The sequence below is a fragment of the Hirundo rustica genome, chromosome 15 (assembly GCF_015227805.2).
Source record: "Hirundo rustica isolate bHirRus1 chromosome 15, bHirRus1.pri.v3, whole genome shotgun sequence".
NCBI classification, from domain to species: Eukaryota; Metazoa; Chordata; class Aves; order Passeriformes; family Hirundinidae; genus Hirundo; species Hirundo rustica.
Window position 1 is genome coordinate 10729511 of NC_053464.1, and position 27433 is coordinate 10756943.

At 42.5% G+C, this 27433-nt stretch overlaps 1 protein-coding gene across 2 annotated transcripts in view; it reads right to left on the reverse strand.

The window, feature by feature from the left end:
* Positions 1-232: 232 nt before the first annotated feature.
* The window catches only part of PRKAR1B (protein kinase cAMP-dependent type I regulatory subunit beta), a 92347-nt gene continuing 65146 nt past the window's right edge, over positions 233-27433 (reverse strand). For both annotated transcript variants that reach the window (XM_040079320.2, XM_058422619.1), the window contains exons 8-11: positions 23321-23381; positions 19786-19907; positions 3172-3253; positions 233-2754 (exon numbers count right to left, since the gene is read on the reverse strand). In XM_040079320.2, coding sequence (XP_039935254.1) covers positions 2582-2754; positions 3172-3253; positions 19786-19907; positions 23321-23381 — 438 coding nt within the window. In that variant the 3' untranslated portion in view covers positions 233-2581. The remainder of the gene's footprint in view (positions 2755-3171; positions 3254-19785; positions 19908-23320; positions 23382-27433) is intronic.

The following is a 27433-nucleotide window of genomic DNA, read 5'->3' on the forward strand; positions in this document are numbered from 1 at the left end:
CATATATGGTTACAATTAAACAGATGATTCTTTTTTCCTTCATGCTAATCCTCTACAAAACCAGTTTGGTTTCCATTACTATATATAGCACTGGGAATCTTGGTCTATTTTTTGTCCCTTTGCATCTGATTCTTTTCAGTAGAGCTCAAAGTTCTGATGATATGCAGATTTTAACTGGAACATGACATCTACTCACACAGACTTCCATTAGCAATAAACGCACAATAGCCACTTATAACGTAGAAGAATTTTATTCATACCATAATCCTGTCCCATCATCCACTGCAAATATTACAATTATCTTCAAAATGTCACTGAATATCATTTTGTTCCACTTAAAGCACAGGAATCCTGGTGTTAGACAGTTACATTTCTCTTGAGATTGCTTATAACAGAACCATAATTCAAATGTATTTTCCATGAGCTGTAAAGGTTTAAAGCAAAGAATCTGCAGTGTGTCTGTGTGCTTGAGTAACTTCTAAACAGTGAGGCTAATACTTGGTATTTGACAAGAGATGTGTCCTGCATATTTTGCGAAACATTCACAATTTTTTACCAACACAACAGAAATGCAGCAGGTAAAAGAACATACTTGAGTGACTGGTAACGTTTAAAAGTATTTCTTTTAAAAATTGCACAAGAGAATACAAAAACAGTGCAGCAAATAACCAAATGCATCTACATTGACCTATTGATATAGAATGGGAGTCTGCCTATATAAATGTACGTGATTAAGAATTGCAAGGTTGGAAACTGTGAATGGTCATTTAATAACACGTGCAAGAAGCATAACATAATCATAATAAATAGCAGCAACGAATATACACTAACAGGACCACTGAAATGATGCTAAAATAAATTAAGCACCTTTAAGAGATGAGAAGAGCGTGAAGCTGAGAAGCTTTTTAGCTCTGTGAGAACCACTGTGGGCAGCTACTGGAATATTGGGCCCTTGGTGGGAGTCAATAGGAACGGGTCCAATTAGTATTTGTTAATTCCAAAGAAAGCAACTGCATGTCAGTAGGATTCATTTTAGCCATTTAGCCAAGTTCAGCTACACTTCTAGTTTCAAAAGGAAGGTTTGGTGCCGTGTTTCACTACTTAACCTTTGGCACATCAGAGGTACAGAAAGTCTGTATGCACTCAGAAGAATGTTATTGTAAAGAAGAAAGGGAGTTTTGGCCCAGTTGAAGGGCAGGCAGTGGTGTTTAGGGTGGCTGAGATGCAGAGCTTTGCTGCTGCTGGCAATGACAAGTTTACCTGCAAAGGTAAAGCTTTGCAAATCATAATCCAAATGATCCATTCCTGAGGGCTGTGCAGATCCCCAGCCTGGAGAGATCTGCAAAAAGCTCCATTCAGGAGGAGCCCCATGTCTAGGCAGGGCAGCACTGACTGCCGTCAAGGCTGTGAGGCCCCTGATGGACCTGGGCTTCAGGATCCTAGTGCTCTTTGTTACAAAATACCTGTCTTTTGGAGGAGAAGCAGCATTTTGAAGCACTTATTCGGCTTTCAGAAAATTTTAAAAAATTTTAAAATTTAGTCATATACTAGAAGAAAGGCATTTGAATTTACTTAAGTGGACCTTATTAAAAACAAGCTGCTGTATTTGTCCCTGAAGTGCACCTGGCACCATCTCTTCAGCATTTCATGTAATGTTCAGAGAAGTGGCTGAGGACGTTCTGCTGAGTTTTGAAGCCAACTTAATTCAGCAAAGAAGCCCCCATTGGACTTCTAAGCCCTCTAATGTAAACCCTTATTTAAAAAAAGCTGAGGACAAGTAACTTAGGTCCTAAAGGCTCCATTTGAATTCTTACAAAACATTGTCCCTTGAACTCTTCACCCAGAAGACTGAAGGAGGCTGTTTGCCTGAGCATATCCTACAAAGCATATCCAAAACGGTTTGTGACACAGAGGAATATGGCCCCTATATCTAATCCACAAATAAAATCACTCAAAAGCTTTACTTCTCCCTGGCTTTCTGGAATGATCAAAACCTTCTCCAACCTTCCCCCTTAAACTGCATCTCATCAATGAGACTGCCACTCATTCCATGGGGTTTTGGAACCCCCCAGTCCGTAACCGGTGAAAAGTCTTTGAGAAGTGACAGGCAGAGAGTTATCATGGAATCACAGACTGGTTTGGGTTGGAAGGGACATGAAAGGCCATCGACTTCCAACCCCTTGCCATGGGCAGGGACACCTTTCACATCACTTGATCAAAGAACTTTGACAAAGGTGAGTAAGACCAGCTTTAAAGATAACAAAGAAAACAAAAATTCATATGTTTTAAATAGTTGAACCCACAGTTTTAAGCAATATGAACCAACAATAGGTCAAAATCTTGTCGGCAAGCCAAGAGCCCAAAAGAGCCCCATTCTTCCCCAAAGCTAGTCTTACCCAGTTATCCTTCCACTTCCATGATATGTGAAATTTGAGCTGACATCCACTAGGTGACATAAACAGAAAAAAATACACATAAAATGCACACTTCCTTTTTTTTTTTCTTCATAAAGCTACGGAGCTGCACAGAGCAAATTTTAAGTGCACAAGGTCACATGAAGGCAGCTTTCCAGAGGAATCATTTAGACGGTGAGCGAAATGAAGCTGTTGTATCTCTGAATGTTTCTCTTGAGGATCTCGGAGCAGGGGCCGAGCACTCGTTCGAAGCGGGGCCGGTCCAGCTTCACACACTTGAGGGGTCCACGTGCCACCACCGTGGCCGCCCGGGGCCGGTTGAGCAGCAAGGCTATCTCACCTGGAAACAGAGACAACACACTGTCACACGCCCTCCTCTCTTTCAGAGGGTGAATATTCCACCACCCCATTGCTCTGCTTGTAGAACATCTCCCTTTATATATCTCTTGATAGACACTTTACATAATTCTGTTGACAGTACAAATGCATTACACATGCATAATGCATGTGTGTAAAATGCCTTTGAAAACAAATGCTTTCAGACTGGTTTGCTGATTCTGGATCTGTCTCCTGTCAGTCTCACTGGTGTAAACCAAGGAATGGATTCAGCTTCCCTGAAATCTCTGAGCATCGCTGAGAGCAGCAGCTGACCTGCGCATAACCCCTCGCATGTAAGAGTGGAACACTAATTAAGACAATAAGTACTTGACCCAGATGTGCCTGTCTTTCTGAACCATGCTTAGCTGAATTTTCTTACCAAAATAATCTGATGGACCAAGTCTTCCAACTTCAACGTACTCCTCGTTGTCAGACCTGCGCTGCAGGACGGAGGCTGTGCCCTGAGAAGAGAAGGGCAGTGAGTCAGCTGGCTTTGCTCAAACCTGTTCTGATTAAAAAAGTACCCAGGCCTGAGTATTTCCTTTTGCATATCACACTCCTTCCTGATATATGAATGAAAGGAATTAAAGGATTAAAAAAAAAAGTCCATCAAAATATTTCTCTGTTATGAGTTGTTTGGATGCAGGCATATTCAGCTGATAAAGAGGACAGGAACAGGACAGAACTCAGGAACTCCTATTTAACTAATGCACATCATGCTTTAACGTAAATGTATGCTTTAATATAACTTTAAAGTATGTTCTGTGTGGGTGCAGAACCTTAGAGAGAGAGACAGAAAAGATTTACATTAAAAGAAATAAAAAGGCAGTTTTCCCAGTAATAATCCTGGGACACGATTTTGTAAGAGCAACTAGAGCTCATTCCTCACTCCACCTATTGCTGAAATGGGTGGCAAAAGAAGTTTTTAATGCTTGTTGTAACAAAGGGTGATTTTCTAAAATTTTTTTTTAGGGGCTTTGCCGGCTCGTGGCCTGTAGTGATCTGGACACCTGCGAGTCAGTCTCTGGAGAGATGGAATGTGCCTTGTCTCCACTACCCTTAATAACTACTGTACCTGACACGTGCTAATACATGTCAAAACTCACTTACAATCTATTTAAACCTTCAAAGAGGTTTTACATGCAGAAATATTCTGACCTGGAGGAAATCTTAAATTATTGTGGCATAAAGCTTTTGTAGAGGAACAGAGAAGGTATCTGCTTTTCTGGAAAAAAATTACAGTAACATATGGGAAAATGTTCTGAGTCCAAACCAAAAGCATAGGGAAAGGCCAAATGTTAACATATATTGGGTTTAACTGAAAAAAATAAACTTCCCTCTAGTGCAGAGTATTCAATGAATATTCACTGGCTGCAAATATCCTGCAGTCTCCTTCCACCAAAATAAACCTGTGCACCTCCAGTAGGTAAATTTTATTTCTTCTGTCAATTTCCAGAAAAAAAATCTTTTTCCTAGATATAACTAAATTGTTCCACCAACACTGCAGTTTTCCAAGATCTTCCAGTAAATCTGCAAGGGCATGAAAATGCAGAGATAGTGTGATGAGCGCTGTTATTCACACTTGCTGCAGCTTTCAGAACAGACCCACATTCACAAGCAGCATTCTCAGAAATACCCCACACAGGGAATAAAGCCTGCATCGATCCCTCTCTTGCCAAACTTTGGATCAGGTGCAGCTCAGTAAATTGATGCTGTTCTCATTGCCTGTACAGTGTTGATGGATTCAGCTTCAGAGTCACTTCCAGCCCTGTCCTCCTCTCATCTCCATCTGGAGCCTGGCAAAAACTGAACCCCTTGACCCAAATAGCTGCCTGCAATCCATGTCTCCAATTCCTTTCCCAAAACTAATTTTTTTTTAAATCTTTTATTACAGATGTTTTATTACATAAAACAAAACAAAAAAAAAGTCCCTGAAGTAATCATAGTGACCACCCAGGTCAAATGAAGAAAGGACTCAATTCCCCACTGCTCACCTCCAGCACATTGCTAGAAAGGTAATCACAATATCAAGCAATATTGCTTTCATCTCCCCGAGTGTCAGCTTTTATTGTGGCTAATATTTTTCTGACAGGGTCCATGTGATATAGAACTCCAATAAGTCAGCCTTCTGAAGCAATTTCTTCCACTGTTCCACTACAGTCAGCCTTTTTAATCCAAGAAACACCATATCTGCTGGAGAAGGACAGATGTGTCTGGCCTCCACAATAAACACTTGGCTTGGCAGGATAAAGCAATGCATATTCCAGATCCATATTTTTTCCACTCTTGTTTTAACAGTCACATAGGCTTTTCCCGTTGCCCAGTGAGAGCAGATCTATCTCAGAGCAAAACAAGTTTCCTGAAGCCCTGACAGCGAGCACCCAGATGTCAGCTCTGATTACACTGCTTGGCCCCTCGCTGCACCAGCTACCAGCTCCACAAGTACATCCTGGAACATTGTCAGAGTGACCTCCACGGGAAGGCTGTCCACCCCGGGAAACAAAGATGTTTTTATAATTGCCTGTCTGTATCACCTTTGCTTTGTGTGTCTTATCTCTGGAATCAGCACTATTCTGCTAGTAATAGAGGAGGAGTCCAAATGTAGGCAAACAGTGTAAATGGGGCAAAAGTAATACAGAAATAAAATAATAAAGAACAAAATAAGATATTATAGAATAATAGAGAGTAAACTACTACAGAAGCAGTCCTTCATTACCCATATATCTGATAAAGTTGTCATGAATTCAGTTTTGACTCCTACCCTTGCCCTCATCCCAAGTTTTGTGGCTGTTTTTAATTTTATTTTACTTGTCACGTTCTTCTGATAGAGTTTTTGATTCTTCTGTCCTTGTGCTTCAGGATCCCCCACCTCCCCCAAATTACAGGACTGAATAATTCCTCTGGGCCCTGTCCCTGGAGGTAAGGGCATTATCTAACAAGGGTTCAGGGGCTCATCACTCTCACTCCCAAATGCATTTTGTCTCTACAGGAAAGACTTCTCCTTAAATGACACAAAAAACTTGGCAAGATGAATCTCTGAAACAAGATGCATGATCCTAGATTTGCAGGATCAGGCTGCTTAGTGCTGCTCAACTTAAAATACTGCACACTGATACCCATTTCAGCTTCCTACACCACCAGGCAAACCCTACCGAGCACGAGCTCGAAGGCTGTCGAGAAGGTTGACACCATTTAATAAATCAGCCCTTTGTGATGATATTAAACTGAAGGCAGACAGGCATGTCTTTCTGCTAGCAGACACTTGGGAGTGAAATTATGGTCTTTGGGGGATCCAGGAATATTCTCTTTCAGTCACTGGGGAGTGCCTGCATTCCCAGAAACTGATAGCATTAACCTTCTCTCCTCTCCTCTGAGTAAATACAAGCATCCCATTGCAAAAACAACAAGAGTAGGAGTTCCCAAAGCAGCGCTGTGCCATCAGCACCTCTCTGCCATCCTCACCCCACGCACCTGCCTGCTCCCTCTGGCACTGCTCCGGAGCTGTGCTGGGAGTGTTTATTCAACTCCTTCAAAATGCTTCAGCAGTTTGTTTTGCAAAAATTTATGCCTTAGATATGGCACCATGATTTAAGATATAAAAAATAAATCAAGGTTTATAATCCATGAGTTCCCATCCTCGCCAAAGTAATGAGATTTTGATAGATGTTTCACTTTTAAACTCTCAGACCCTACTGATAGATGAGGGAGACATTCTACAGTGTGACCCATCTGGATCAACAGTGGGATTCCCAGCCCTTATCCTGCAGGTACTTACAAGCACTAATTGCTTCAGGAGCCCTGTTTTTATATTTAAATATGAATCCTATAGCCAGCAGTTGGCCTAAAGAGACTGGCTACGAAAGGCAAGTATGATTCATGGTGCTAAAAACTGAAATCCTGTCTTTTTTTCCTCTGTTCCAGCTCAGTGGATCAGATGGGATCACTCCCAGGCAAAATGTGGTAGCCTGTGTTACCCCTGTGTGGGACAGGCAACGCAGGATGGGCTTCACCTGGGGCAGCGGGTGGGATTGGGAAACCCTGCACTGTTTTAAAAACTTTTTGGTTTAAAAATCAGTCGTACTGATTGTTTGGTTTTGTTGGTCTAACCACCCATTTTAAAGATATAGTCATCAACAAAAAAATACAGTGAGGCTCCATCTGGGATAAAGAATAATTATTAAAAAGAAGATGTTATTAAAATTACAAGAACCCCAATTTTCATAATCAGTAAGTTACTACTTTATATTTCCAATTTTATTTCATACTTTTTTACAGACTGCTTTTCTAACAAAGCGCAGGCGACGTTTTTTCCCTATGGCCTCGAAATGTGACATTTTTATCCTAGTTCTGAGCTTAGAAAGTTTTTCTAGCCTATTTTATTTTCCTCTTCACTGCCCAGCACAAAGGGCAGTGCAGTGTATGGAATTAGAGATGGAAAGGTCAGACTGATCATCTGTGATTGCCATTAACTCCATCAATGGCAGCTCAGAACATACCTTTGCTCTTTCTCACTTTGTTAATCCACACACTCCATAATTCAGGTGTTCAAAAGATAAGTTTCCCCTCACTCCACAGCCACACAAACCCTCATTAATGTGTTGCTATTAAATCTTTGCACAGTTACTACAAAAGAAGAAGGAAGGGGATGTGCAGTGGCACAAAATGCTGCTGCTCCCACGGCGAAGCAGAGGGACTGGATGGAGCTGCAGCAGGTCTGAAATGAATTAAAAGATCTGTCACACAGTATGATTCTGAGACAATTTCATTTAATTGCAGGCAAGACGAGGTTTGTGGAAGTAATTTATTTTATTAGATCAACAAGCAGAGATAGAAAAAGGGAGGAGAGCTCTTGGGCACATGTCTGTCTCCAGATTGCCTATTTCTCCAGGTATATCTAATAAAATCCACCATTCACCTGTCTACAAACACTGTCTGGGCCATGTTCTTACATTACACACTCAACCATATTAAGTTGTATCTTATTGAATCATATCTGCTTCCTAGAGCATCTTCAAACCATTAACTTAATTTAAGGAGAGCTGAAAGCTCAAAATGCTACAAATTTCCTGGAAATTCCTAGCAGTTGGAGCTAGTTAATAATTAAGGTCCCTTCCAAGCCAAACCATTCTATGATTCTATGAAACAGTCATTGCCTGGTGAATCTGGGAGACCTGTCAGCCAATGCTTCACCCACCGCTTCAGAAAAGTTCAGTACAAATCAGTTCAGTTGTCTGATGTGAAATCTCAAGCAAATTTGGTCCAGTTTGGGAAACTCTCCCTCCTGATGAGCTAGTTGTGATGGTGGGAACAGGCTGCCAGAGCAGCCCCAGGTTTGCACTGACTGGAAAAGTGATGGCTGTTTGCTTTGCTTATCTCAAGCAAGTCAGTTCTTTTCTGCATCCATTAGAATTCACTATAAATACAGCACAAGGCAATGCCCAAGGTAATGAGCTGCTGAGAGCTTTTGAGAACAAACATTCATTATTTTACACGTCCAGCTTTTTTAATTCGGTTGTGACTCAGTATATCTGGAGTTGCACTGATTTCATGCGATTTTTTAGGAAGCCAGCCCATTGGAAGGGGTTAGGATTAATAATGCAAGGTCAAAGGAGCTCTAAAAGCAACATTAGAGTAAAGAGCTCTGCACCCTGATACCCACCCAGTGTCCTTAAGAGAGCAGTGCTGCCAAAAGCACCTTTGCACCAACAGTGGCCATCCCTACATTGTCAATATAACATTCAGCTTATTGGCCATCATTCTCAACAGCACGGCAAATTTTAGCAGAGATGGAAAGCACCCGTCACTGCCCAGCTGGCAGGGATCCTGGACATCACCTCTACAGCCAGAACTGATATCAAACCTGCAGGTTGCTGTGTGTTTTATATCACACCTGCATCAAACTGCCCTACACATGCCTAAACCCCCAGCTCTTTGCTATTCAGACATGTTTATATTAGTTTTAGGACTATGGGTTTAGGAATAACACCCAGACCCGGGAGAGAGGAACAAAGCTGTCTAGAGCAGTCACCAAAATAGCCACAAACATTAAGGTACTTTTAAAGACGACAATCAATCATAAGCCAAGTGTAGCTTAAAACAGCAGAAAGAACTAAGCCACAGGGCATTTCCTAGGGATATACAGGAGGCCAGGGTTAAGGCCCAGACATGACTACACCCAGCCCATCATTAATCACCAGGAAATGCCTTTGTCTTGATCGTTCAGTATTTAAAATCATAGATGTCTGACACGGGAAGACCTTTTCGGTCGTTTTTGTTCATCCTCCTGTTGCAGTACCTCAGACAATCTTTCTCTTCAGTGTTTCTTTGATACAGCCTGCATTAGGCCTGTGCTGTACCTATGTATTCCTCTTGAAGTAAATGAAATGCTGTTATTAAATGGAAGAAGTCAAGATTCAGACAGAGCGAGACCAGTAAACACAGTGAAAAGCCAAAAGAAATTCTACCTAACTGCAATTTGCTTTGTGCACGGAGACCCCTGCAATACTCAGGTGAAATAAAGTGAGTTTTACACAAAGAAGAAAAAGATGGAATTTCTTTTTTTTTGCTAAGCTTTTCCTGTTGAAAGACTTTACAGGGGCAAAACTTTATGTTTGACAGTATATATTGACTTTGAATTGTTGCCCTTGATCCGCAGCAGCAGAGCTACCATCAGGCTAGTCCACACAGGTGTCCAGTAGAGACATATCCACATGCTGGGAGACTCATGACTTCATCATCATCACCATCATCATCATCCCCCATCATCAGACAGAGGGACACCACTGCCTCAATGCCACAGCAGTGCCACACTTCAAACCCAAGTTGCCAACTGGGACTGGGAAGCCTGGGAGTGAGGGGATGGTGACAGAGGAATAAGGATACCAGCTCTGAGCCATGGGATGAACCCCTTGCCTGGGCTGTGATCCTCCCTGGCTAGTTGTCCTGACTCCATGCCCAGAAAGCTGGGAAGCCATTGCATCACAGCCTTTGGGCTTCCTCTGCATTTTTATCTTTACTCCGTTCTGGGATTTTGGTCACCCCTTCCATTACACGTTCAGTCACCTGTTGCAGGGTGACAAGAAGCAGAGCCACTCAGTGAAGGTGGGCCCAGATGTTGGTTTTAATGAATCATCTCAGGGATACTTAGCCTTGACTAATCAGTAGCTTCTGTGGGAAAACAACTGAATTAATATCCATCTCGGTGCCAGATTTTAAAGACCGTCTGTGCCAAGCGCTGCAGATTATTGGCAACAAGGCCCTGTTTTCCTCCCTCAGACATGTCAGTGTACAAAGCAATAAAAGTCACAAAGGGAAAAAAATGTTGCATTTTAGAGATTCTTTCTTTCTACAAAGCTAGCCATTATCTTGACTCTCTCTGAAGCCAGGAAACGTCCACTGAGTCAACATAAAAGTGACTTTATAATGGGTTATTCATCAACTGTTCATATTTGTGACTGACCTGACAGGGCTCATCTCCTGGAAGCAGAGAGCTACCACCTACAGCCAGGGCAAGGGTGAATGTATGGGAGAGAAAACACAAAAACAGTGCTGAACCTCCCTCACCCTGCCTGCAGAATCCTTTCTGGTGAAAATCGTTTTTAGCTGTTAATGCTGTTTTACGGCCCAATTACTCCTACCACCATCTGCTTCTTTGTGAAAACATTCTGTAGATGCTGAAGTAACCAGACCAAGCAAAAGGCTGAGGCAGACACTGTCATTAAAGTCTCATAACTAATACTGTGACCAGGGCTGGGAGTGCAGCTGTGGCCAGCGAGGGCAGCAACTTTTGAGTAAGAAATAAAATTTGGAGTAAACTGAAGGAAGGAGAGAAGAGAGTTTATTACAGAGATGAGGAAAATCCCCCATGGAAAGCTCTCTTTGAGTCCTTTCAGTTGGTGAATCTTGTGTGGTTTTAGGACCAAATTCTGAAATTCTGAAGAAAAAAACCTCACAAACTCAAAATTGCCTCATCCTAGAGCACACTGAGAAGGGTCTTGCCTGCTGCAGAAAATCCACACTGCATAGATAATGAAGAAGCCCTAAGGGCAGCAAATCTGCAGTCAACTCAATATCTTTGCAGAGGAGGGACAAAAGCTATTCCACTGAGGGACAGCTTTAACATGATCCAGAGAAAGGGATGAGCTCCAGCAGGGGTTGGGAAGTTCTCCATTTCTCTTCCTCTAGGTTGAGCACCACCATATTTCAGGTCTTGTTTACACTGCGTTTTTGCTTGAAGACAGAGAAGCTTTCCTCAAGACAGAGCTCCCAGCTTTTGACACAGCAGATGCCTTTAATGTCAGTTCAGATTTAACATGCCTGGGGCCATAAAGTTCTTGTTCACCTTGACTAAGTGCTTTGAATCAGGGCTTGTGAGCTCAGGCTCCAGTGCCAAAGGAGCTTATGGGGATCCTGAAAACCTTGAGGGGTAAACAGCCTGTGCTGCTCTCCTTACTCCCATGGAGAGGCTTTTCATTCCCTATGAACCTCCAGTGCTTTTGCAGACTGCCCTGGCAGGACAACACTGCTGGACAGGACTGAAGAGCATCAACCCTGCCCTAAAGTTGGTATTAGCTCAGAAAGAAGTCACAGGCTGCTTTGAACACAGAAAATCTCGCCCTCTGATTTTTATGCAGATTCAAATGGGGCATGCATACATTAAAAACGAAACTGCTAATTACTAACTTTGGGGGCTACTTCTCTGCACGCCAAATGATTTCCCTGATTTCCATGTATCCCATAGTGGTACAGGGCCAGGGTGTGTCTGTCATTCCAGCATAAACTTCAATTTTATGGGTTTACAAATCAGATGTTTTAAATTACGGCTGAATGAGACGGGAGACTCCTACACAAGTTGTCATGTCAAAAGTGAACCGGGGAAACATTCATACTTTTTTTTTTTAACGTTGGGCATAGCATGTGCAAAAAGAGGCTGGGAAAACTACTTTTAAACCTTTGGGAACAGTGTGGCTGCACTGCATCCCTCTGGGAATTGTGCTTCAAGACCTAGGTTTATCAATATCCCAAAGACAGAGTAACACAGCAGGTCCTGTGTGTACATCATGGTGCTAACACAAGCAGTGTCCTCATTCCCAGTGTCCTGGAAGACCACCAGCACATCACTCCTCAGCTCCCATTTCAGCCCTCAGGGACTGCTGATAGCATCATTCCTGGGAGAGCTTTTATGTTCGAGCTAAGGATCAGCAGTTCTAGGGCTACTTTCCAAAAGAAGACAAATCCTTTGAACTATGTAGCCAAAGACACTGCAAATATTCCTTTAGCCAGTAAATAATCTTGGATTTTTATTATTTGCCAACCTTTGATTTATGAAAGGGACCTTTCTACAAAAACAAGGGAAGAAATCAACACATTTCTGCCAATACAAAGCACAAGTGACTTCCACATAACCTGCAGTATAAAATAACACCCATCATTTTTGGGGGGTAACATTTAACCCAAAGGAATAAGGATGGTCTATTAATGATGGGGTGCTGGCCACAGGCTCTCATTGTTTCTCTGCCTTAAACCTTCCATAAGCAAAATCATGAAGATCCAGACCTTCAAGGTGTCTAATTCCCCTCAATTGTTTTTTCAGGAATGAAGAACTACCCTAATTCTTATGCCCTGTGCTTCAGGTCACACCATACAACATGGAGGTTGCTTCACACACCTCATCAGAAGGTGTGGTGAGGATAAAAACCCTGTGACCCTCATGAGATGTTCACGTAGGTAAGGAGGAATGAGCTGGTTAAAAGGTTACATGTATTATAGACTACACTTTTTAAAACTCTTACAATTATTTAATTATAAAATTATTTATCTCATGCTATATGTAGTGGCCAAATCCAGGTGAAAACTCTTTTCCCTCACAAACTATTTGGCTGTGTAAGTTGCTTTGACACTGTTTTCCTTTCCATCAGACCTCTTTTTCAAAAAGACTCATTTTCCTACTATAAAAGCTATCTGACATTAATGATCTTGCAGAAGGATGAAGCAAGAGGACCTAGTTCTGGTTGTGGACTCAAAACTGAGTCATGACTGGGTTTGACAGTATTTTTTCAACTGTACATTTTTAAACTATTATATATTATTCTCCACTCTCTGGGTTCATAGCAACTCAGGGAATTTACATACAGTTGTCCTGGTTTCTGCCATAAATGAGGAACGAAATCTGCAAAGCTCTAAAATAGACTAGCAATAGTGGCTAATCTGAAGTTTCACAAAATTGTTAGGAATATGCTCCCTCGTACATCACTTCTAAGGTTCCAGGTTTTGCAGAATTCACCAGAGGTGACTGCACTGCAGTGGTTATTGGTGGGCCTGGAGAAAGAGTAGGAAGGAAAGACCAAAAGCTGCAGTCACTGACAGGTCTTGCAGGCTGGTGGGAAGAAGAAAAGGAGTGAAACATTATCCCACGGATATTCAGCCTGACCCACTGCCCATGGAAGTTAAATAGAGTTTAACAAGAGCTGGACTTAGCTGACATTTTAGTCTCTTTGACTCAGCAAAATACTTCACCTCCATCCCTACTCAGGATGGGACCCAGTCCCACACCCAACTTTCCATCTTTGACGTCAGCTGGCCATTAAAAATGGATCCTGAGCACAGAGGAACTCTGTAGCAGGGCCAATGGAAATGCTGCTGCTCCAGCACAACTGGGTGATATCAAGAAAATCGAACGTTCCCTTCCTGTAAGAGCTCTGTGGGAAACAATGTCTATGAAGTTAAAAATAAGCAGAGTACAGAGCCCTGGTGCCTGCTGGCTCTGTTTATTCAGGATATTTTGTTTATTGGGTACATTAGGAGTCGCTGCAGACTGCCTTTGACAAACATTTTCGGTATCAACAAAATCCTGGTAACACTAAGCAGTTCAGATTTGTAGCCTTTGAAACTCCTTTTCTAGACAACATTCATCTTCCTAATTAATAATTAATCGCACTGTGTTTTAAAGAGATTATCAGGTGTGATAGCAGAGTGTGCCTAAGGCAGTGACTTCATTATCCCTACGGAAGGAGTTTACTTTGTAGTTCTCCTGCCTGTCGCAGGGGTAGGTGCCAAAGGGGTCTCTCTTAGGTTAGAATGTCAAAGAGCAACGATTTAGGGCAGGAAACAATTGGGCTATTATTTTTCTTTTTTCTTTTTTTTTCTTTTCCTTCTTAAGGAGCTTTTAAATCATAAATCTTCAGATGCTCCTTGTGTAATTTAAGACTCAAGTCAAGTTTTCCTACAGAAAGGCCCAATGCTGTGCAGGACCAGGTGCCCTTCCGAGGCTGGGGCAGGTTACCATGGCAGGAAGAGTTTACAAACACAGTTCCACCTACAGGCTTTGAACTGCATCTGTGCAGAGACGCTCCAGAGCGTGCCAAGAGTGTCAGCGGGGCTGGAAACACTGATTTCACCTACAGGACACTATCTCAAGTACACTCTCCTCAAGAACTCACAGCGGATCCTGCCCAGACCGGAGCCAGGTTGTGGCCCTGACTTGAAATGTCAACAGCAGCACGGAAGGAGCAGCCCCACCCCAGCCCCCCCACCCCCCCTGAGGATTACTGGGCTGTTCCCAACGTGACCAGCCAAGGATAGTGCAGGAAAAAATAATCATTACCAATCAATTCACTCATTTCTTTCAATAAGGCAGCTCTGTGCATGAATTCTGAAAGGCCTTCTGCGCTATCAGTGGGGGTTTTTGCTCTTATTTGTCGATTTTGCTATTCCCATTGCCTGGTTTCAGCAGTGACAGATATTTATGCCTCTTCCCATTCAGCTTTGCCTCACCTTGCAGAAGTGTCATTAGGATTGTTCCCACTGATGGGGAAACAGGGAGGGCAGTGTTCTGCCCATAGACTGAACAGATGAGACTGAAAATCAGATGCCCTGACCATGCCTCCTCTCTAACCAGCAGGACAGTAAGGAAGAATACAAATCCCCCAATTTTTATAAGTGCTTTTCACAAAGGAGTTACAGAGAAGTACCCTCTGTAACTCAACACAAATCTGCAATTAAATATACCGGGTTTTTAAGCTAAAAACAAAAATCTAATGCCAAACTCCTTCATACCATAGGTCCATTTCTCCTTGAATTGTCTCCCGCGAATTATCTTCTATTTTTAGGTCTTTTATTTTTAGACTGCTGCATGCGATTGCTGGGCAGCTCGACCAGCTATTAATTGGAAGTGTTTTACTTCTCATGCAGATTTATTTCCACGCTTTCTGCACCACTTAAACCCAACCTGTCCTGGGAGCAGATGACAGGCTGCACATTTAAAGGGCGGCCACAAGCTGTGCTCCTCGGGTTCAGCGTGGCCCCGTCAGAAACCTTTTGCCGTTCTCTCCTCCTCCACCTGCGCACGTTTGTGTCTGTGCACACATTTTTCTTAGACCATGTCAAACTTTATGAGTATTAGGGCCATATGGCAGCAGCTCAGCAAGCTCTGAGTGTGCAGCTGAGCTTCAAAGAGTCCCCGAGCACAGCGGGTGAGTCCCGTGGCAGGGTGGGTGCTCCGGGCACGGCGCTGGCCCGACGCCAGTGATCTGACAGGGGAGGGCTGGCAGCTGGAAGCCCTGGCAGCCTGCAGGTCCCTGCATTTTTGGCAGCTGCCTTACAGACTTCGAGGTGCTGTGCCACCCAGCCAAGCTGGAAGCTGAACTTAAGAGAGTGGTACATGATCATACCCGCTATTTTTAATGCTATTGTCGCTACCTTGCTCAGTAACCTAGACAACAGCGAAAAACCTCTTTTCTTTCCAGTTTCAGAGCACTACTACACTGGTTTGAACTATTGTTTGAGCTGGAGCCAGTGGCAAAGCACAAGTTGGGAATAAAACCAGGCCCCGTTCAACTGGCATTTCGTTTAAAGGGACTTTTAACTCCACAAAGCTCACATGCCTTTGCATCCACCACTTTAAAATGCTGGCTAAAAATATTTGCGTTATCTGAAGTCAGATGAATAAATCCTCCCCACTGTTGGGTACACAGTGTGGCAGTGCACGACACAACTGCAAATTTATTTGTTAGAAACCGTACATCTGTTATGATTTACGCTTGCCAAAATATAATTCTTTATGGCAACAATTGTTTCATGGTGCTTAAAGTTTTTCACCTCTGTGCCAGGAATCTCATATGGGATAATTCCATGACCTTGGAATCCAGCAGATACATTCCACATCTGTCTGGTCTGGGAAAGCCCGAGTTTGTTGTGTGAAAACCATAGTGGGAAAGTAAGACCTGGAAATATCTGAAAATACAGAAACTGCAGGGCTGCTTCTTTTTTTCTTTTCTTTTCTTTCCTTTTTTTTTTTTTTTTTTTTTTTTTTAATAACCAGTTTCAAATGCAGTAAATCAACCTCACAGAAGCTGTTGCTTTGCTTTTGTAAGCAGACATTCACTTCTGATCCTATCTTCACATTAAGGAATACGATATGAACCTTACAATAATTCTATCTCTGGAAAAAATAAAACCACAGCCTTTCAATATTAAAACTCAATCTTGTTGAAAGCTGCTTGATATTTAAACAGAAAAGAACCTTAACTACTGCAAGTAAACATCTTACTGGTGCCTGTGAAGATTTAGAATGGCAGAAAAACTGTAGCTATCCTGGAATCTCAGGGTATACACTTTTCTCATCAGACTTTTTAGCAAAAAATGAACCATAAACAGCCTTGTGAGCTGAGTGAACTTAAAAAGCTCTGGTTTCCTGTGATTCTTCCCTGTGCATATTTTCTGTTATTCTAATAATTTGGCTGAGCTCCTGCTGCAGCCTCACTTTCCAAGGGGCACTGTAGCACTGTAGCATTTCCATGCACACAGCCTGCACCTCAAATAACCTGCACCCCAAATAAACTCTGAACACTGGAGGTAGGAAGGTGGACTGAAAGCCATGACAAAAAGGTTATAGTAAGAAATACAGGGAAAAGGTGAATGTGTTTGCTTGAAAGGAGGGGGAGACTAATTAGACTTATCCATACTAACTAGGATGATATTCCTGGTTTAAAGCAGGAATTGCTGTTCTGATCATCACTGGGGCTTTCAGTCTCCCTTTCAAAAGGTTTCAGTGGTTTCTCTTCGGTCTGCAAATCCTGAAGGTGCCAACCCACTCACAGGCTGTGTCCTTGGGCAGGACCCATGTCCTTAAAATGTCCCAAAGGGATGGCACAGAGCAAGGCAGCAGGGCAGGCTAACCAGAAATTAATGACTAATTCATGAAGTTCAACAATTATAAATCCACAGGTGAGTCCTGGGTGCCTTAGAGAAGCTTTTATGCTAGGTGCCACAAGATTCCACTTGGAACCAGTATCTGGGATGCACCAAAGCTTTATAAAGTGATAACTGATTTGTTGAAGGCATGACATGAACTATCATGGTTTTTGATAAATCATAGAATGGTTTGAGTTCAAAGTCACCTTAAAAAAATCATCTTGTCCCACTTTCTGCCATGGGCAGGAACACCTTCCACTATCCCAGGGTGCTCCAAGCCCCATCCAACCTGGCCTTGGACACTTCCAGGGATCCAGGGACAGCCACAGCTGCTCTGGGCACCCTGTGCCAGGGCCTCAGCACCCTCACAGGGGAGAATTTCTTCCTGATATCTAATCTAAACCTACTCTCTTTCTTTTGAAGCCATTCCCCTGTCCTGTCACTCCAGGCTCTCCATCTTTCCTGCAGTCTCCCTTCAGGTGTTGGAAGGCCACAGCTAGGTTACCCTGGAACCTTCTCTTCTCCAGGCTGAGCAATCCAAATTGTCTCTGCCTTTCCTCACAGGAGAGGGGCTCCATCCCTCTGATCATCTCAGTGGCCTCCCCTGGGGAGGGGACCCCAGAGCTGGACACAGAGAGCAGAGGAGAGGAGCAGCATCACCTCCCTTGACTTGGTGCCACGCAGCTTTTGAAGCAGCCCAGGACACAACTGGCTTTCTGGGCTGCATTGAACGTAAAATGAGTAAATAAAAAGGTAAATGAGCACCTTGTCCAAAAATCATGTGGCCAAGTTAGCTTTGTAGTACTGGACACGCTGTGCTCCAAAGCAGGCTGCATTTCAGTGATATATGAAATGGTTTTCTGCACACACAGCAGCCAAGCAACTTGGCTGCATTTCTAGTGGTTTGGATTAGAAGACCACAAACATCAAAAAGCATATGAAAGAAGCTAATGGCTTTTCAACATATTGTGACAACAAACCAGCCAAAACTACTTTCAACCAGGTTGTAGAATAATGTGTTCCTGGTGACTTGCAGCAATCTTTCCTACAGAAAAGCTTAAAATCAAAGATGCAAACTCCTGTAAAAATCACGTTCTAAATATGAAACCTAAACTATGTGTGAGCTGGCAGAAATACTGCTGCAGCACAAGAAATAGTTGAAACTGGATGTTCATTCTTTAAAGTAAAAAATATAAGCAATTTCCAGAGTGAGAAACTAAGTCAGATTTGCAGTGGAAGGGTGAGGTGAGCAGATACTTTCTACAGAATGCAGTGTTAATGCTTTTCTACCCATCCAAGTCTTAACAGCTGTTTCAGCAAGAGGGGGAAAATAAAAGCCTTTGGTAACTTTAAGCAAGCTGCCAATTTTCCACGTGGGATTCAGTGGCTAAGAAAATTAGATTTTCCTAGTCTCCTGCTACTGCAAGAAATAACAGCACACTCAGTAACACTAGGAGCAATAAAAAAATCCATATTTCTGACAAAACTTCTATTTCCTAGATTTTTCTCAAATACTAAACATCTTCCTAATAAAAGATTCCCTATGTAATATCTAGTCTCTTTTATTCTAACACTATTGTTTTGAAGGGACACTGCTTGTCACATATTTAAAGTTCCTGAATTGTCTCCCTGTATGATAGACAGGTGCAGTTACTTGCACTGACAATTTTGTGAGCATTGAAGAAAAACTATGTTCATAAGTAAAATACATATTTCCAACACTCAAGAGGAAAGAAGGATGGAACTCTAAGTGTCAGATATTGATTATGAACCAGATTCTGGCTGCTTTGCATAGAGGCACCTGTCCAAAAATCCACAGATAAAGAGCAAGCAAAGCAAAGCCTGGGATGCATTCTGTGTACATACAACTGGATCCCAAGGCCACACAATGACCAGCTTCTTACAGCTCTCGGACCACCTTCTCCCACAGTGAGGGGTTCCAGTTCCTTCCCAGTTCCTGTCCCACCACTGGAACTCATTGCTGGTCATGTAACACCTGGCCTGGCATGTGCACTGGAACTGTCACACAGCCATATGTTGGCTATTTCTGGTCTATATATTTGCATAGGAACACTCACAATCCGTAGACAACCATAACCTAAAGCTCTCTTGTCATTCAATCTCTCCAATACCTCTTTATAGCTTGTTATATCACACTGCCTTGGTTCCTGTATGAGATATCAAGAATCCAAATATTTATGTCGGGGATGGAGGGGAAATCCCATCAGCATCTGTTTGCAGAAGTGAGACAGTGGAACTGAGGAGTCAGATAATCTCCCAAAAAGATGTCAGCATTTTCAGCTGCCTGACAGATCTGTCTGCCTGTGTCAGAGTAAACAAGAAGATGGCTCAGCAATTTGGACTGAGTTTAAGGCAAAACAAAGAACAAATTATCTGTTTTCTGATCAGGTCTCCTGCTCCAGTTTACAGATGTCCATTTGTGATATTCCCTGTAAATCCCTTTGGGAACAATGATTGATGCACTCTGTGGCTGACCAGCCCTGCTGAAGTATCGTAAATTTGGAACTAGAAAAATCTCCCATAGAAAACAAACCTTCAGACAGTAAAGACACCAGACACATCTCAAAATTACTCTGCATTTTCAATTTACTGGAAAGAAGATTGCCCCACTTCAGACAATTCCATGGAACTGGTCTCTGAATTCATCTGAATTTTGAGTAGGTCTCCTGGTTTAAGTTAGATTTATGCTGAAGTAAGATATTGAACTGGACCCAAATGTCTTTAATACACAGCCTTGATCTTTACCAGGAAATGACAGAGTTTATCAGGTTGCCAATCTTACCTCTGTAATAATGAAGAAGTCATCGCCGGGCTCTCCCTGCACAACAATTTTTTCTCCATCTTCAAACTGGACAGGTTCCAGTGCATCAGCCACTGTCAGCCGCTCCCATTTGTCCAGGGACTCTAAAATATTGAAGATCATAAAGCTATATTATAAAAACACTCCAACTTTGGCCGAAGATTCGTATCTAAACTGACAGCTCTGCCGTGCCCGGTTCTGGTATAAAAGAAACATTTCTTTCATCCAGGCACTTTGCACGAACCTCCAGTTGGGAAACATGAATGTATTTATTCATTGTGTCTTAGCCATCAGTAATCACCCAGATAACAATCTTAAAAGTTGGACAGGAAAGGTTGGCTCCGGTTCCCCGCGCCTGCGATCTGATCCGCGCTGCCCTGGCGCTGCCACGGCCTGGAGCAGCTGAGGAGCTGCCTGGAGATGTGGGAGCACCCGAGATTTCCTCACCACAGCCCACAGCAGGTGTCAGGACAAGCCCTACGGTGTTCTCATCAGAGCTGCTCCCAGTTCCTGCTGGGCTATGGCAGTGTCCATCTCAAGGACGGGTGAGACCACCAGAGACAATGACCAGACCGTGCTGGCACGGGCAACAAGAGGACAGAGACATCCAGGTTTATGGGTGTTGGAAATGGCACCTCTTCTTCATTTGCCAGCAGGATGGCCTGCAAAGTGTTTTCCTTTTAATTCCCCCACTCAAGGGAGAAAAATTATAAAACTTCCAAAAACTTTCCGTAATTAAAAATGATGTGTCTGTTTTAGGATTAACAGAGCAAATGCAGCCTGTGGTGGGGGTCCTCATGACCCACCTGCACCTGCCCCAAATCCCCTCCATGGCAAGGGACAGCCTGCACAGGGCACATCCAGGGCTGCTCGGTGTGCCTTTGCTAAGGGATGGATTCCACCTGGCCTGCCCTCTGAGAGGAGGTGCCACCTGTGTCTCTCTCCAACACCCACTTGCATGAGAATTCAAGACAGTGAATTGTACTTGAACTTTTGTACTCTGTTAAGATTTGACTGAAAAATTACAGGTTTAAAAGTTATTAAAAGCAACAGATAATACAACGATTTAACCTTCACTGCCTCAAAAAGCTGGGCTGAAATTCATGTCCCAGAGCTCTGCTGATTCCTACTTACTATGAATTATTGAACTAATGTAAGTCAAGATACAGTTTCTGACACCAGGATTAGATGTGTGCCATTCCATCAGATTCTGGTTTCCTCATTTTGTTCAAAATATTGCTTATTAGGATTGTGTGAGGGCAAAAGGAAGTTCCTTAAAGTTAAAATGCCTTTTGGCTGAGCTCAGAAGGACACACAGTCTGGTAACAAAACCAAAATACTCAAAGCACCAAAGGTAAGTTTTGAGTTGACTGACATATCTTCATGTTTTTAAGCCACTTTCTTGTTGCTATTTGGGAAATTAATTGTTTCTAACATTTTCCCCACCTAAAGCACTTTCCTTTGCTGCAGAAGAACTAACGTCAAAGACCAAGCCCATATTGTCAATGCAACATTCAAAAACTGCTCTCTTTGACTAAAATAAGCATAAAATTCTTCCATGCAGACTAGAGAAGACTTTTTCTTTTTCTTTTTCTTTTCTTTTTTTTTTAAGAACTCAGTAATTAACAATGAAAAGAAAGAGCCTCTTGAAACTTCTTCTTCAGTTGGCTTTATGAAAAATTCAAAGCTAATTCTAGCTCTAGTCACGAATCGTCTCTCTTTTGTCTAAGGGAACTGTACCACTACAAATACATTGGTTATTAATTCTTGCAAGGAGAGCATTATATAGAATATTCTACAGATTTTAGTTGCAGGGTTGAAGTATCAGATAAATTAGAACACATGCAATATTTTTTGCAATGTCTAAATTGTACATATCAATTCATGACTTTATATTTAATTAAACTCCAGAAGAAAAATTTAAAACAATCACTTCTTTCATATCTTGTTTGATACACTATAAGCAATTACTGATAATCTAAAAAAACCCTTAGGTTTAAAAAAAAGTGTGACTTGAAATCATATGGCTAATTACAGACACTATAGAGGCTTTGGGGAAAAAAAAAAAAAGAAGCAGGTAGAGGTTTTTCCACCAGGAAATCACTGAGTTCTGACCACATTAAGGGATGAAGTGAAGTTGACTTTTCAGTGCCATTTTGAGATTTCTAAAATAACTTTCTACTTCACAGGTGTTACCTACTTTTTAGACATGTCAAAGAGATCCTTACACATTTCACCTAAATTTCCATGTTCCTGCAATGATGTGTTATTTTGTTCGCTCCTTTTCTGTAACTTAAAAAAGGTTCAAATCCTAAAGTCATTCCTCTTTTTTTTTTTAACCGAGATTCAGAAGCCACACTACAAATTAGGCTCTAATTACATTGCAAACCGCATGTTTAAGGAAGCACATCTCTGAATAACCTTTCTACTCTGAAATTGTTTTGAGATGTCTCATTGTTGTAATTGCTCCTCATTAGTGCAGGTGCACAGATTCTTTTTTTTTTCTTTAAATACTCATTGTAATTTGGTATAATTTGTGCTCTCAATTTAGGAAGATTTAAATTAAGCATAAAAGAAGGATTTTAAATGATGAAAACTTCATTAATAAGTGAGCAACACACTTGGGCTTACTTCAAGCATACAAATGTAATTGAAAATCTCATGGATAGCACCTCTCAGAAGTTCAAGTATAATCGCACTGAGACACTCATATTTCAGGTACCTCAGCTTGAATGGCAGGTGAATATCATAAACAAAAAACCCAGAAAATTTTAAAGTAGAAATATAAATATTTTAATTATATAGCAAATAAATCCTGAACTGTTTTTTCCAAACAGCCCCAGCAAAAACATGATGTTTCTCCTACAGAATCAACAACTCATTGTACTGTCTAACACTGTCCTCCTTATTAGAGGCTTTTGTTCTCCTAATGGTGATTGATTGGTCAGGCATTATGGGTTTGTTGTTTTTCCTACTGAAGGCCATCTAGAACATGTCCAAATTTCGTGGCTATCACATTAATCAAAGGGAAACAAAATCCAAGGACAAGAAGCTAAACAGATGTTTTAAGAATGTGAGACAGGGGCTGTAAAATGCACAGAAGAAAAAAGATCAGTCCGGTTTGATTTGTAAGGTTGGTTTGTTTAGTGCACACAAACACTGTATTCTTGCAGGAAAAAGCTTCTCACCTGCTCCCTGTAAGTGGATTTTATGACAAATCCATATCTCTGCACTGCTTTCTGCTCTATCCACATGATCTTTACTCAGCAGCAGCTACTGAGTGTACCAGTGTGTGCCTGCTCCACCTTTAATGCACGCTCCAAACACATGGACAGTGCACAGGAAAGAATGAGAAAAACAAAAAGGGCCCTTTACACTTTCATTCCTTCAGAAACAACGCAATGTGAGACCTTCTGTCTGAGCACCACTGCTTCCATCGTGCCGTCAGAGACCAAAATTCATCCTGCCAACGCGAATAAGAGAGGAACCAACAGCCAAATTCCAAAGGGCAACTGACCCAAAATGGAGACCTTGCTCAGGAATTCTTCGTACATCTTCCGCTTCCTCAGAGTGCTGCCCTGTTATTACAGGAGAGAGAAAAAGGAGGCAGAACATTACACAAAGTATTTTTGTGATTTCTTCCTACAGCTGCTCTTTTTTTTTTTTCCCTCCCCTTCCAAATCTTAAGCATAGCCAGTGTAAACAGCCTCAGGCAAACGTTTCCTCATAAAATGTCTGGGCAAGTTGTATTGCTGATAAGCAAAGACAGAAGGACTCACATTCAATCCTGCTGTAATCACTGACTTCACTGGTGTTACTGGACACTGCAGATGAATTGTCTCCATTTACAGGCATTCATTTTAAAGCCTGACCTTCATCAATTAACTGCTTAGCTAATTCAGTATATATTTTGTTGCCAATGAGGCTCTTTGCAATGACAAAGTAGGATAAAACTTAAAATGTCCCCCTCATAGGTCCCCTCCTTCTAGGTTAAAAACCCTTTAGTGCCAAATGTTTATCTATAAACCTGGTTAATATTCTGTACAGTGTTGTGTCTATTGTTATGCTGAGCAATCCATTCATATTACTATTTTAACAAGATTTAAGCATTTGGGGGCAGACAATCCATCAATGTATGTGCAGCTACCAGCACAGTAATTCCTGCTCTAGTAAGATTTTGTTGTGTGATACATTTCTAAGACACCTTCTCCTTTTACATTGTTTGATCAGCAAGACAGAAACCACAAGTCGCCGTTCCAGCACGCTTTTTTGAAGGTGATTCATGTAGGAATAATTATGATGAAATTTTACCAATACAAAAATAATGAATGCATCCTTAATTCCTTCTGCAGTGACACAAAAGACTTGTAAAGAAATTCTTCCCAGGTACCAAAGAGGAACTCCAGGGCCTGCCTTGGTCCTGTGCAGTTTGTTCCACGCTGGTGACACCTGGGGGTGTCATTTCACCTGGGGATGTCAAAGGCTGCCTGGTGTCTCCTGCCCAAATCTACCTAAGGCACAACACAAGGATCTCAAGAAAATGCAAACAAAGATGCCATTTATTCCTAAACTGGGCAGAGAGGATGGAAGCAAATGTCAGTGTCTGCCATAGAAAAAAACACTTCTCTATTCTTCCTCCTCCAAGTGACCACCTGTGAGTACTGGAAAAGTAGGGATAGAGAAGGAAAAAGGAGAAGAAACACTTTGCTCTCCAGTGTGAAAGCATTCAGAAGTGTTTTGGGTATGGAAATGGGAATGGCTGGCGTATTCAAGGGCAGTGATATAACTAAGAATTAAACATCACCCCTCTTCCTACACGTGCTGTGCAGGTGGGGCTGCAGCAGCTCCCGAAGTACCACGAGTCCTTCCCGCAGCATCAACAGGCTTTGGCTCCGACTTGGGACCGCAGCACCAGCTGGAGCTGCTGGGGACAGCTCCCGTTTGTACCCTTGTCCTGGGGTCACCCCTGCTGCCGGACAGCCAGAGCAGCAGCAGGAGTTCCACTCCTCGCAGGTAGCTGTGGCTCAGCAGCAGCAGCTCGCGAGGCTCCCCCTGCGCACCCCGGCCGTAACTCCGGGCTGGTGATGACAGTTCTGCTCAGCGATAGCATCGCTAACCCTCGTCTGACCCCTCTGTCTGACTAACTCGCTTCTCAACCTCGGGGGGCCCCGGCAGCATTTGAAGTGCCAGAAAGAAAAAAAAAAAAAAAAAAAAAAAACAACAATAAAAAAAAAAAAAAAAAAAAGTGGAGAACTTCAAACGCAGGAAGCTCTGCAAACCACGCCAGCTTCTGACAGCTCGCTGGGAGACAAAGAATGGAAAACTGGACACTGCGCAGTTGTTGCTTTCCTCCCTGCAATCGAGTGGAAACGAGAGCAGCAAAATTGACAGCTGTGGAAAACCAGATTGGTGGTTTAGTTTGATGGGCGGGGACACCCAGGGACAGATGTGGAAAATGCTTTTTAAATGACTTGCGGACACAGATGAATTTTAAGAAGCAGCAATCAGTAGCCATAAGTGATGCCTGACCACGGCTTTGGGTATTTAGAGATGCGGACAAGACCCAGGAAGGTGGGAACTGCAGCCATCCCACCTGGCCCAGCACTTCCTACTGGAACACAAGTGTGTCATGACTTGGCTAAACTAAGCCAGGGCAGCAGTACGGAATCCACAGTGAAGACAAGTGCAAAAGCAAAACTGAAGTGGAAATAATTCATTAAATGTGCTGTTACAATTTTTTGTATTGTCAAAGGATCTAGAACCCCTCTTAATGCATAGCTACACTAACTTAAATATCCCCTGTCTCAGAATGATCCCACAGGGGCAAGGGAGAACACGGCCCAGGGAAGAACTAGTGAAACTAGTGCAATTAGTGGAACTGGGGCTTAGGGCTGTTGTTGCACTGAAACCCAAGGTGACCCAGCTGATGGCTCCTGACTCATCCTGCAGGATGGCTCCATCCATCCCTCTCTCCCTCTCTCCTGGAGGAGACAGCCTCTGGGGTAGCAGGAGCCACCCAACAGCAGAGCTTCACCTCAGGCTGCCCCGGGAGGCACAGGAGCTTTCTCTGCTTTTTCAGAGCATCTGTGGCTGGATCCAGGTTGGCACAACCAGGTCCCAAATTCAATTCCAGGTAGGAGAAGCCTGGCTCACCCTTATGCACATTGTTTTAACTTGAGTATGTTTTCCAGCTCCAGCTCTCATGAGCAGAGTGAGGGGAAGGATTTTGGGAGATCAGTACTGTAGTTCAAGCTAAAAACAACACAGCAGTGGAATTACAGCCAAGCAACCATGTGTTTATTTCCATTGGTATTAACCATCTTTTCTCCCATGAAACAGAGAGAACACAGAATCACAGGATCATAGAGTGGCTTGGGTTGGAAGGGACCTCAAAGATCATCTAGTTCCTTCACACCTTCTTTGGCCAGCCTGACATTCCTCTCCCATCCCCTCCCAGGCGGAATGTCACCTCTGACTTCTGATGTCTTTTTTTTACATTGGTTTCATTCAGTTGCTTTACACAAATTGCTGGCCAGGGGTATGAACAGCATCACAATCTCCTCTCCTACCCTTCAGGTACCTTCTGCAGAAGTGCCAGCCTGTGCATTCCCTGCCACAGGTGCTGAGTCTCTCCTTATGCAATATGTTCATGGATCTTATAGAAGCAACAACACTTAAGACAGTACCAACATTTATAGACTATGAGATGCTGAAAGTTCACCAGAGCAGGAAAATAACAAGAAAGGATCTGGAGGCATTAGAAATGGGACTAGAAAATAATAGAATGAGCATCCATTTGGAAAATAAAACTAATTAAAAAAAAATCCAAAGCAGAGATGTTTGACATACAGAAGACCTGCAAGTTGTAAAGCTGAAAAAGATTCACAGACAGGAGGTGAGACCTGCATCAGACTGCAACAAGAGCACAGCCAAGGCTATTTTGGTCTGCACAGGCAAAGATATCATCCAGGAATGAAGTTTAGAGGCTCCATCTCCATGGCTCAGATGTGACGGCGCCTGGTGTGCTACATTCTGTCTCGGTACCTCTTCTCCAGAAATGTGCTCCCAAACCCAACAGAGCTTGAAGAAATGCTAAAACACTTGAGGAGAGCTGATAAGGAAGGAGCAAAACAAATCCAGCCTGTATTTGTTAGCTCAGTGCTGGGATCATAGGTATGTCATCCTCATAGCTAGCATGCACTGTGGCAGGGGTTTTAAGTAGACAGTGATAATTATCTACAGATATATGACAGAAAGAGAGGGCAATTCAGTACAGCAGAATTTGACATAACTCAAAGTAATGGGAGAAAATTAAGGAAATCTAATTTAAGATCAATATCAGAAAAGTTTTCCAATGAAGGAATTATTCTCTTGCAGAAAAGTTTCCCAAGGGAAGCAGTAGAAATCTTACAGCTTAAGCCAGATAAAAACAATAGTAAATGTACATGAATAATTCTGCACTGGCAGGGTTCTTGATGGCATGTTTTAAGAAGTCTTTATTAATTCTGCTTTTTTCTAACCTATTAATATCTTATTTCAATAGTCGCTGCTTCTCGCTCTCCCCCCTCTCCTTTGTTCACTTTCTCCCTGGTTCTGAGCTGTCAGGCACAAGCTCATCTCCTTAAAGGCA